Source organism: Sinohyriopsis cumingii, chromosome 9 (genome assembly GCF_028554795.1).
Source record: "Sinohyriopsis cumingii isolate HCF-2022 chromosome 9, ASM2855479v2, whole genome shotgun sequence".
Lineage (NCBI taxonomy): Eukaryota > Metazoa > Mollusca > Bivalvia > Unionida > Unionidae > Sinohyriopsis > Sinohyriopsis cumingii.
In genome coordinates this window covers 48,178,938-48,192,056 of record NC_142969.1, presented here as the reverse complement: position 1 = coordinate 48,192,056, position 13,119 = coordinate 48,178,938, and the positions used below count along the sequence as shown (strand labels likewise).

General features: G+C 32.3%; 1 protein-coding gene across 1 annotated transcript in view; it reads right to left on the bottom strand.

The window, feature by feature from the left end:
- LOC149791759 (uncharacterized) overlaps window positions 1-13,119 on the bottom strand; it is a 100,845-nt gene that overhangs the window by 35,325 nt on the left and 52,401 nt on the right. Inside the window, exons 30-34 of the mRNA XM_089970261.1 lie at window positions 12,651-12,781; window positions 10,486-10,611; window positions 9,427-9,590; window positions 7,824-7,981; window positions 7,253-7,419 (exon numbers count right to left, since the gene is read on the bottom strand). Of these exons, the coding sequence (XP_089826387.1) occupies window positions 7,253-7,419; window positions 7,824-7,981; window positions 9,427-9,590; window positions 10,486-10,611; window positions 12,651-12,781 (746 nt within the window). The remainder of the gene's footprint in view (window positions 1-7,252; window positions 7,420-7,823; window positions 7,982-9,426; window positions 9,591-10,485; window positions 10,612-12,650; window positions 12,782-13,119) is intronic.

Genomic DNA, 13,119 nt, shown 5'->3' with positions numbered 1-13,119 from the left:
ATTAGGCATTGATAGGATTTAAATCCTTGCAGAATCCTATGTCACAATGACCATTTCCAAAGACCTGTCGGCAATTCATCATTTTAGCATGGACCATCTAGTGTGTTTGTATTCATACAAGTTCGACAAAAAGTACTTACTCATCATTCATGCATGACATTGCAGACAATTCAAAAGATGTGGAACTTTAACAGCTTACAACTGGTAGTAAGGATGAGTTAGCCTGTTAGAATGCAATTCAACGCTGCTTTGTAGGATGCACTCGTGCTGTTCACCAAATATTTGAAGCGAAATTCTGCTTAATATATGGAAGATCAGGTCAGATATACAAAACCATTATTGGAGAAATTAACTGATACAACCATTGGAAAGGACAGTTAAGCTGAAGTAAAGAGTTAGACACATCCAACACATGAATTAACAGATGAAAAGATTGTATTGATGTAAAAGCATGCATGCCAGTGAAAACAAGATGCAGACTATACCTTGAAAACAAACTACTAACTTTACTATCTGAACATGTTATGGAACCTGCCATGAAAGGCAAAATATCAACAAATCGGATAACAAAGTCTGAGAGTGGTAGCTATGTTTTTGAAATCGTCCGTACAGTAGTCATCCATACACTAGAAAATATCGGTAATGCCAAAACATATACTGACACTGTATGATATTGTTTCAGTAGTCTCAGCAAGCAGAGAGATGTTGAGTGATTATGGTAACTTTAAATTACATGAGATGTTTAACTGCCATCTAATCAATATCTACCAATGCACAAATATTGCTCAAGCACTGAGAGATAAACACATGTTAAAGATTTTAAATTAAAGTGTAAAACCTAACAATAACTTTGTAATATTTACTGATGGAAGACACACTGTTCTGACAATGGCATCCACAATGATAAAACCAAATCAGTCAAAAAGAAAACATGTAGAATGATCAACTAATCCAAATGCCAAACTCAGATTATTGACTGAGAGTTGGTAATAGCTGTTACTTGGTTAAAAGTGCAGGTGTACAAATATCTCAGTTGATCTGTATATATTTAATGTCTTATAAATCAATATATTATCATTTCTATTATTATTATATTAATTAAACATATGTATGTGTGTGTACATGTCTGTGTGCATGTGTGTGTGCATGTGTGTGCATCACCAGGTCATTATCATGTTTTATGCATACATGTTTATATGTTATGATCAAATACTATATACAAGTCAATATAAATGTCAATATAATATATGTGCTAATTTACACAAAATATGAGTGTGTAATGTATGTTTTGATTCTTTGAAATATTTTAGATACATAATGGTACCTGTTACATATTTAGGCTCGAATAAACATTAACACAGAGAGAGTGAAAAAAAAAACAAGCTTTTAAAATTTAACAAATAATTTATTTTCCTGGAAAATTCTGTAAAAATGAAAAATGGTGAAGAACTTAAGGTTTCAACAATCAAATCCAAAAATAATCTAAGAATAATCCACAAATTAAATTGCAAAAGTCCTAGTAACAAATGTTCTAATAATTTCAAATTCGAATCCTGATGTAAACTCCAAGATGGATGGCGATGATGTATGCTGTAGTCAGTACTGTACTTATCTACAGTTCCTTGTAGAAATACAAATAATGGCACTCCAGTGTTGGAAATCCAAATTAAATTTGTAAGCAATGTCTTTCCAAAATCTCTGTGTGAGCACTCCTCAAAATATTTCCAGAGAATAAAGAATTAATCCTTTTGAAATCCAACTGATCTGAAGAATTATTATAACTCAAATCTGGCTACAACAAATTAACTTGACATCAGTATGAAAAGACCCAAACTGAGAAATCTCTCTCAAAACAAAGATTATATTGTATCATAAGACACAATTTCGAAATTCCCCCAAGTTGCAAAATCGGGGGGGGGGGGGGTCACATGATCATGTTTATATCATATAACCAGAATATGGCCTTAATCAGACCAATGATTTTATTCCCAGAATAAAATTTTTATAAAAGTGTTTACTTCTTAACCCATGTAATCCCATCATGACCTTGGCAACAACCAATCATTTTAAAACAAAATAGAACTTTGTTTACTAATTCTGAATCCAGGTCAGAATTTAGATCAACACCTGTTGTTTATAAACTAACAGTCAAGTCAAAAAATTTTCTGAAAAAGTATCATCTCTGGTGAATAAATTTACATTACAATAGCATGTAAGAAAATAAAATTTTAAAACTGACAAACAAACAATTAAATTAAAATATATATATATTAAATCAGATATATGTAACATACCAAAGAAGTTTCTTTTTGATATATGTTCTGACTATTTCGTCTTAAAACTTTTAACAATTCTCATTTGCCTTATCTCTGTAATGCAACAATCCTGGTTATAGAATAGTTTATTTAAATGCTTTTTAAAACATGGAAGGGTTTTATTTATAAATAAAAGGTCCTTTTTGTAACCGGGAATCCCCTTTTTGTAACCGGGAATCCCTATTTTTGTAACCAGGAATCCCCTTTTTGCATATTCAGTATGCTCTGAACAATGCGTTTGATGAAATCCAAATTTATTTACATAGTTCATTTTTTTCATAATTGAATTAAAAACATTATTTTTATTATCTTTTCTATAAACAATCCTGTATCGCTTTTATAAACAAATACAAAAGTCCTTTTAGCAAAAGGAAGTAATGCACCGAACAACATTTTTCGTTAAATCACAGTTTATTAACATATTTTTTAATTTTGAATTATGAACATTAATAAGTATTGTCCTATACCACTAATCTGTTTTAAACTTTCAAATGAATGCATGGAAGGCTTTTATTGATAAATCAAGAGTCCTTTAACAGTCCTTTTTGCAGTCATGAGGATCTGTCTGCTTACTTGGTATGCCTGTACAACAATGTTGGCTAAAAACAAAGTTTGTCTACATCTTATCTTTTACAATGAGATTGATAAATATTTATCAACATTGATTTTTAGTTATCTGTTTTAAATCTTGTAAAACAATCTTGAACAACTTTTATAACCAAATTAAAAGTCCTTCTTACAAAAAGGAGTCCTTTTCTCATTTATACCTATCATCTGTCCAGTCAAGAAAAAAGGTTTGCATGTATTTTGCTGTCATTAAGAGCCATATTTGGAACTACTTCTTGTCGTATAGCACTAGTTCAACATGGCAGAGAAGGAGCCAGTATTACAATTCGAACAGTGTGGTCATTTTGGTCACAACAAATGTGCTGCACTCCAGCAGCGGCAAATCAGCAACTTCATCAAATGTATGTGTAATCTGACAACTAAATTCTAGGTTAGGTTATTCTCAACTTGATATAAAAGGCCAAACGATGCTCCGATTGGAGGTATCAGAGCTATAAACGTTGCTACAACAACAAAAGCTAAATCTGAATCAAATAGATCAATTACTGATAGAAAGTTATGAACCTGTAATGTTATCAAAAATAAAGTCGATGTTTTAGAAGAGAAAAAGGGGATACAAATTTTTTTAAACTTTCTGCAGGCTGTCAAAAGCATTTTTGAATGGTTTGTCCTTTTTCCAATACCAACATTCAACATTCGCACAGTAAGAATTCCCACCACTGGTCCATGTGGATGTCTTGTGATTATTAGAACTGATAACATGTACCTTTGGAGATTAAAAACTGATAATGTGTACCTTTGGAGATTAAAAACTGATAATGTGTAACTTTGGAGATTAAAAACTGATAATGTGTAACTTTGGAGATTAAAAACTGATAATGTGTACCTTTGGAGATTAAAAACTGATAATGTGTACCTTTGGAGATTAAAAACTGATAATGTGTAACTTTGGAGATTAAAAACTGATAACGAGTACCTTTGGAGATTAAAAACTGATAATGTGTACCTTTGGAGATTAAAAACTGATAATGTGTACTTTTGGAGATTAAAAACTGATAATGTGTACCTTTGGAGATTAAAAACTGATAACATGTACCTTTGGAGATTAAAAACTGATAACGTGTACCTTTGGAGATTACAAACTGATAATGTGTACCTTTGGAGATTAAAAACTGATAATGTGTACCTTTGGAGATTAAAAACTGATAATGTGTACCTTTGGAGATTACAAACTGATAATGTGGACCTTTGGAGATTACAAACTGATAATGTGTACCTTTGGAGATTAAAAACTGATAACACGTACCTTTGGAGATTAAAAACTGATAACATGTACCTTTGGAGATTAAAAACTGATAATGTGTACCTTTGGATATTAAAAACTGATGTGTACCTTTGGAGATTAAAAACTGATAATGTGTAACTTTGGAGATTAAAAACTGATAACGAGTACCTTTGGATATTAAAAACTGATGTGTACCTTTGGAGATTAAAAACTGATAATGTGTACCTTTGGAGATTAAAAACTGATGTGTACCTTTGGAGATTAAAAACTGATAACGAGTACCTTTGGAGATTAAAAACTGATAACGTGTACCTTTGGAGATTAGAAACTGATAATGTGCACCTTTGGAGATTACAAACTGATAATGTGTACCTTTGGAGATTACAAACTGATAATGTGTACCACTGGAGATTAAAAACTGCAGTGGAAACAAGGCAAAGGTTTATGAAAGTACAGAATGTATTGAAGTGATCAAATAGATTGCTAGAATGCTCTGAAATAACACCATGGGCTAAATATAATATTGTGGTCATGAAATAATAAGTCTGACTGGTACCTGTGATTGTATCCATTTGCTTACAGACTAATTTATGGTGGTGAAATAATAAATTTGACTAGTACCTGTGATTGTATCCATTTGCTTACAGATTAATTTATGGTGGTGAAATAATAAATTTGACTGGTACCTATGATTGTATCCATTTGCTTACAGATTAATTTATGGTGGTGAAATAATAAGTTTGACTAGTACCTATGATTGTATCCATTTGCTTACAGATTAATTTATGGTGGTGAAATAATAAGTTTGACTGGTACCTATGATTGTATCCATTTGCTTACAGATTAATTTATGGTGGTGAAATAAAAAATTTGACTGGTACCTGTGATTGTATCCATTTGCTTACAGATTAATTTATAGTGGTGAAATAATAAGTTTGACTGGTACCTATGATTGTATCCATTTGCTTACAGATTAATTTATGGTGGTGAAATAATAAGTTTGACTGGTACCTATGATTGTATCCATATGCCTACAGATTAATTTATAGTGGTGAAATAATAAGTTTGACTGGTACCTATGATTGTATCCATTTGCTTACAGATTAATTTATAGTGGTGAAATAATAAGTTTGACTGGTACCTATGATTGTATCCATTTGCTTACAGATTAATTTAAATACCTAAACAGACAATACCAGCAACTATTAGAATAATGACAATTTTTTTACATGCATTTGTAATTTTGGATCAAAATGCACATCGGCTTAGTAATTATGATTTCCGTCAATGTTTTTTGTTCACCAGCTCCATGCATGTTAAATTAAGCACATCTAATTTTCTCATTGTGGTGTGTCAATTAATGTACAAGACCCTCCAACATGATCTTTCACATGAATGCTTATTAGGGTCTAATCCAACTGGTATGCAGGTATTGTACTTTTTTTCTCCACTACAATGCACACTGGTTTGCCTCTTTACATGATGTCTGCTTAGTGGATTTTGCTGTAATATATATCATTGCAGCATGTATGCACAGTACAATACCAGTTTCTAGAGTACACCAGACCTATCATCAATATTCAGCTAGAAAGTCAAATAGCTATCTAGACAGGCCTTTAATTCAGTGTTCATCTGATTGTATGTAACTAAGGGTCAAATACAAATTACTGCTAAACAGGTATCTTGACAGGCCTTTAATTCAGTGTTCATCTGATTGTATGTAACGAAGGGTCAAATACAAATTACTGCTAAACAGGTATCTTGACAGGCCTTTAATTCAGTGTTCATCTGATTGTATGTAACTAAGGGTCAAATACAAATTACTGCTAAACAGGTATCTTGACAGGCCTTTAATTCAGTGTTCATCTGACTGTATGTAACTAAGGGTCAAATACAAATTACTGCTAAACAGGTATCTTGACGGGCCTTTAATTCAGTGTTCATCTGACTGTATGTAACTAAGGGTCAAATACAAATTACTGCTAAACAGGTATCTTGATGGGCCTGTAATTCAGTGTTCATCTGATTGTATGTAACTAAGGGTCAAATACAAATTACTGCTAAACAGGTATCTTGATGGGCCTGTAATTCAGTGTTCATCTGATTGTATGTAACTAAGGGTCAAATACAAATTACTGCTAAACAGGTATCTTGACGGGCCTTTAATTCAGTGTTCATCTGACTGTATGTAACTAAGGGTCAAATACAAATTACTGCTAAACAGGTATCTTGATGGGCCTGTAATTCAGTGTTCATCTGATTGTATGTAACTAAGGGTCAAATACGAATTACTGCTAAACAGGTATCTTGATGGGTCTTTAATTCAGTGTTCATCTGATTGTATGTAACTAAGGGTCAAATACAAATTACTGCTAAACAGGTATCTTGACGGGCCTTTAATTCAGTGTTCATCTGATTGTATGTAACTAAGGGTCAAATACAAATTACTGCTAAACAGGTATCTTGACAGGCCTTTAATTCAGTGTTCATCTGACTGTATGTAACTAAGGGTCAAATACAAATTACTGCTAAACAGGTATCTTGATGGGCCTGTAATTCAGTGTTCATCTGATTGTATGTAACTAAGGGTCAAATAAAAATTACTGCTAAACAGGTATCTTGACAGGCCTTTAATTCAGTGTTCATCTGACTGTATGTAACTAAGGGTCAAATACAAATTACTGCTAAACAGGTATCTTGATGGGCCTGTAATTCAGTGTTCATCTGATTGTATGTAACTAAGGGTCAAATACGAATTACTGCTAAACAGGTATCTTGACAGGCCTTTAATTCAGTGTTAATCTGATTGTATGTAACTAAGGGTCAAATACAAATTACTGCTAACAAATAGACCTAAAAATCATTCATGTTTTTTCAGCTTGAAACATCTTTCATATTTGGTTTGCTCTCACACCAAAAACACAAAAGAGAAAAATAAAATCAGTATACTCAATGCGGAAAACCGAAAAAAGCTAATGTCAAATAAAACTGCTAGTTTTATATGTTAACACTTTTGTTTATTCATTGTGATTTTATATTTTATATTCATAACGATCTATAGAAATGTAATAACTAGTGTGCTTACCAAACGTATCATTGGCACAATAAAGTTTTCCAAGGGTAATTTTTCCTGACCCTCCTGGAAGTGTGTACTGTCCGAATGATAGTGCACTGATTGGTAAGTCTTTGGTACTGTTGATGATGCCAGCATCTGCCCGCCAAAGTGCATCACCAGCATCACAGTTACACTTCCTGGATGGAGAATGTTATGATTTCATATGATTCAAATTGTTCTTTGTGAATTTAAGTTCATTACAGAAAATATAAGTGAATGAAGACTGATGTTGTTGTTCTTATGAGAATACTCCAGACTGGAAACGTGATTCAAATAATCATATTTTATATTTGTTTTCAAAATTTAAAAATACTGTTTTACTTTATATGCCAGAGCTACTGGATTTACAGAAACTTGTGACTATTAGAAGACATACCATCAATATATTCAAAATCCAGCCAATGCCCTATTGTACGTTTATATATAATAATGACTAACATAAGATTTATTAACTGTGTGTATTTAAGGCAGATTTCTTTTGTGAACACATCATAAGAGTTTATTTTCCAGGGCATGGGTTTCAGATTAGCTAGGTACTTACCGTGCTAAATTCATAAGAGTATCTCGATCCTCGCTTCCACCACATAGACCCATCTGACCACAGTTACACTCATTTTCCCATGGTCTTCCACTTCCAAAGTATGTCATTGGATTGATGTTATTGCCTCCTGTCCAGTGAAATGTGTTGTAGCCAATAAACTGTTAAAATAAATTTCAAACAATTTGATACTACTGGTGTGGGTTGCATAGAACCAATTTTGTGTTTTCTCACTGTGCATGGGTATGAACATATCTTTCATCCAATTGATCGTATTTTATATGATAGTTATACCATACTCATGTACAGTTGGGTTCAATCACAAACTGCATAGAAAGAGATCTTGTTGGCACATAATCTGCAGGCAAATCTGGGTAGATGTAATTTGTAAGAACAAACAATATAGACCATGATCTCCCAGCTCATTATGCGAAGGCCAATCAAGGTCAGCACTGTTTGCATCTGAATCTGACATACAGGTTTGGACATCACCACTACATTTGCCCCCCACCCCCACCCCACACTCCCTCTCTCCCTGTGGAGTAAATTGGCCATAAACATAACCTTTGTTTTCCCCAAAACCACTGAAGCAATTGACTGACTTAAGAAATGGCCTCCAAGATGTTGGTTGAAATAGTATTTAAAAAAATGTTCCTGTTGACAGGGTAAGAATATTCAACCAGTGGCAGCCAATCAATAAACATAACACATAACACTGCATGAGAATTTCAGAAACTTATTTGGACCTGTCAGATTCACATAAAGGAAAATGTTAACACGCTGATGCATTAAATAAATTAAATGTACTTATTATATATAAAGTTGGCCAACTATGTGATAAAGACAATTATTATGCCTTATATATGTATCCCTTTTTTATATTTGTCTAAAACTGTCCACATTTAGTTCTCATTTTATGCCTTTGTCATGAGGTGATGTTATATTTAAATGAAACAAGCAATTTTAATGGTTTATCGACAAAAACTATCATGTCGTTCATTACAATGATGAATAAGTGCCAATTCATGTTCCATTGTTTATTTATGACTTGTTAACACTACCTTGTAATACTAACTGTGTAGCCATATGTTGAGACTGACCAAGTAAATGTAAAACCATTTTGTACCTTCAGTTATACTGTTAATGATTGTTGTCATTTAAAAAAAAAGACTTAATAATTTTCAGATCCTGTGTCAACTACTATTCACTGACAAATGTGTCATGATAGAGTTGCTTGGGAGATGGCAGAAAACTGCCATTCTCCATCTTAGCAACAATACAGAATCCCATAGTTTTCTTGTCATGTACTTTGCTGATATGGAGCCACCAATCAATCTCTGCCTATGATACTGTCTTACCAGTTTAGGCTTTGTTTATACATCGTCATATATGTAATGATGCTCGCAGTATTACTCGTCATTGTGTTTTCATAGATGGTAATTAAAATTCTTAATATACAGGTTATAAAGCAACAATCTGGCAACTACAATGCATAGAAGCCCTTAAACAAGGTTTTGATATAAAATTGTGATAATGGTTTATGAAATAATTATAACACAGTAGCTGCGTGATATAAAAAAGGGTGGATATCATTGTTTCTGTTTACCCTTGTGTTGAAGCAGTCATACTTGATCGGTTGGAAACAGAAAATGGACACATCAGTCAGTGCATCCACTTGCTCAATTGTAGCATTATTGTAATTCACAGGTATATATGATTGACCATTGATAGGTGTACTGTCTTCTAAATTATTGCCTATCACAGTTACACCTGTAACAAGAAACAAGCATTATGAAGCACTGAAGAATATTTATAAGGCAAATGTTGATAAATATTCATTAGTCAAAGGATGATGAATATTGATAGAGCAATTGATAAGGCAAATGTTGATGAATATTCATTAGACAAAGGTTGATGAATACTGATAAGGCAAATGTTGATGAATATTCATCAGACAAAGGTTGATGAATATTGATAAGGCAAATGTTCATGGATGTTGATAAGGCAAACCTTTAAGCTTCAAATGAAAAAGTTTCTAGCAATAATGATCGTTGTAGCTGCTGTTGTGAAATGGCAATAGTGTCAAAGGTCATGGCAATAGTGTCAAAGGTTCGTAAATCCTTCAAATTGCTTAGCTTTTGGACAACGCATTTGTGCATAATGAATGTCTGATGAAGCAATGTAACTAAATAATAAAGAATAAAGATAGTACTTTTTGAACATATTAATGTTGCTATGTTAAGTTTGACACCACATACATCTATCTATCCGTACATCAGGAAGACATATCCCAAGCACATATATATCTGGTAACATTGTAAGGTGATCAACCATGTTTCATACATACATACGTACATACATACATGCATTCATACATACATACATATTCACATACATACATACATACATACATATTCACATACATACATACATACATACATACATACATATTCACATACATACATACATGCACGCATGCATGCATGCATGCATACATACATACATACATACATACATACATACATACATACAAAGTGTGACTCTAATAAAATTGTTAGATGAATAATCAAGTATCAAAAACAAACTATCACACTGTCACATCAAAATATTATATATCTGTGTCATTATTCAAGATAAGAATAGAAAGACAGAAGGTAGTTCTGACCATGACCAGGGAAGATGTACATGTCACAGAAAACAAGGAATGGACGGACATTTCCTGTGGGCCAAATGAGGACTTCACCACTGCTCATTCCCCTTGCCAGGGCTTCTTCACAGTCCTTTGGTAGATCTGAAAAAATAAATATATTATGTCATAGAAAGCACTAAGTTGTAAATATGTAAATGAGCCAAGATTCCCAACTTGAAATTAATTATCTAGGCAACATATGCAGAACTCATGAAATTAAATACTAACACATTATATGTTCCTCATGCACAGATAGAAAAGTGGACATCTATGACTCCATGGTCATAAATTAAGTAACAGAAAGAAGCAAAACCAAAATGTTTTGTAAAACTTAATAAAAAATTTTGCTGTCAAAGTTATAATCTGAAACTTTAAGAGCAACACACAGTATTATGAACTAAATCGAATCTGTTGGTCTGCCAACAGTCTTGATGTATCAAATTGGTACTGTCTTGAACTCCTTTGAATAAACTCAAAATGGCTCCAGAATAATATTTCAGTCCAATGAGCACTTTGTAATTCAAACGAATAATCCAAGTAAATGCTTCCTGTTAAATTATATCAATGAAGAACATTGAAAACATTAACAAGAAGATATGATACAAGAATAAGAATAATTGTCCATCTCTACCTGTTTATTTACATGCATCCTAAAACACAATTTTCTCCTACTCACTATGTGACATTTTGCAAATACCCCAAATCGTAAAGGAACCCACATAACCAAATGGAAAATAACTCAGTTCTTCTAAGAACCCACCTGCCTGACCTATCCATTGGGCAACAATCCCAAACTGATGAATATAATTTATTATTAGAAACTTGAAATCACCTGCTTATAGATTCAATGCAGTCTACAGGTACTCTTAATATCTTCAAATTAAATCTATATCTTTGTAAAAAATTAGCTTCGCAATAACTTCTTTATAGACTGATTCACCACAATTTACAGTCATGAATAAAAATTACAAAAGTATAGATATACATAACAGGACAAAGCTAGCTTGATATCTGCAATTGTGTGAAATTCTATTTGTTATGTCATTTATCTGTCACCCAGCTGAAAAAAGATCAAGGGAAATAATTCCTGAATGATCCTATGATAGACATATCACAATCATATAAAAAATGTTGAACACAATGCCCATTCTTTTTATTTCAAAATCAATGGTTTGCCCTTATTATACTGGTACATAAATTTTAATGCACTAGCTAAAATACCATATACAGGAATTTAAACAATTGTTCATCCAAAGTGATAAAGAAAAAATGTATGATTGCAGGTTGGCATTAAATAAAACTTCATTCCTCATGCATGACTATTATCATATCCCTATTGGCAAAGTTTAACTTTCTGAAACAAAAATCAACAAAAACAGACAAATAAATTTTTGAAATAAAAATCAACAAATAAATTAATGTTATAAATAACTCAGATTTAGTGTCATAAATATTGACTAATATTTATTCCAGATGAAATAAAACTATATTTGCAAAGCAAACAATGTGAACACATCACCAAATTATTTTTAATAGAAATAGGTTAACAACAGAGGCAATAAGAATTTGAGAAATATAGGTTACAGTGATGTGTGTGCCATGCTCAACTTTCATTATTAGATACATTTTACAAACTTAAGCTTTATCAGCCAAAGTTAAGAAAAGGTAAACTGTCTGAATACTGGCTTTATCTCATGTCTGAACGTTATGCAAGTGTCAAAAAACATACAAATCCCCCGCTTCATAGCATGTTAATGTAACAGTTGTGTTTTATGCCAACAATCCTGTCCCATATTCATAGTTTTCGTGTACATAATAAAGGACACATTTGCCAATAGCATGATTTAATCCAGACAACTACTGTTACTGCCAACTCTGTCTCAATACTATCTATGAACACCATCATTTTAAACATACCCCTGAGCATGCACTCAGATACAAGAGTTAAAAATAGATTAACAAAACTGCAATTTTGAGATATACCTTGGTATGGCTCTGTGGTCGAAGTCTTAAAATGATGATAACTACATCATTCATTAGCTTGATTAAAACCTATTTAATTAGTTGTCAGTATCATAAAGGGCAGAAATGTCCAACTATTGAATAATGCAAATGTGTCCCGCATTCAGGCTATGTCTTACCAAATGGAGTCGGTCCACAGCGAATATTAGTGACATGGAACAAGCCGTAGTCTTCCACACTGTCCTGACCACCAAAGTTCAGCTTTGTCAGAGGCAAAATAGATGTATCTGTGATGTAACCATAATCATGGCTGAAACAAAATATATCATTCGCCACAATTATTGGCAAATTACATATTAAACCGAATGGGAAAATTCTTATGCAAACCATAAGAATTTAGCTGTATATAAGAATTATATGGTTCCAGACACATTTAACCCTCCAATATATATATATATATATATATATATATATATATATATATATATATATATATATATATATATTACTGAAATTAAATCCATGCAAGTGAGTAAGAGCATTTGGTTATGATTCTTTTTATCTGTGAAGAATTTGCATTTTAAAACATAAAATGAGAACTTATTATATATTATTTAAAAAATTTGCTTTGTTTAAATTGTGCAGCAG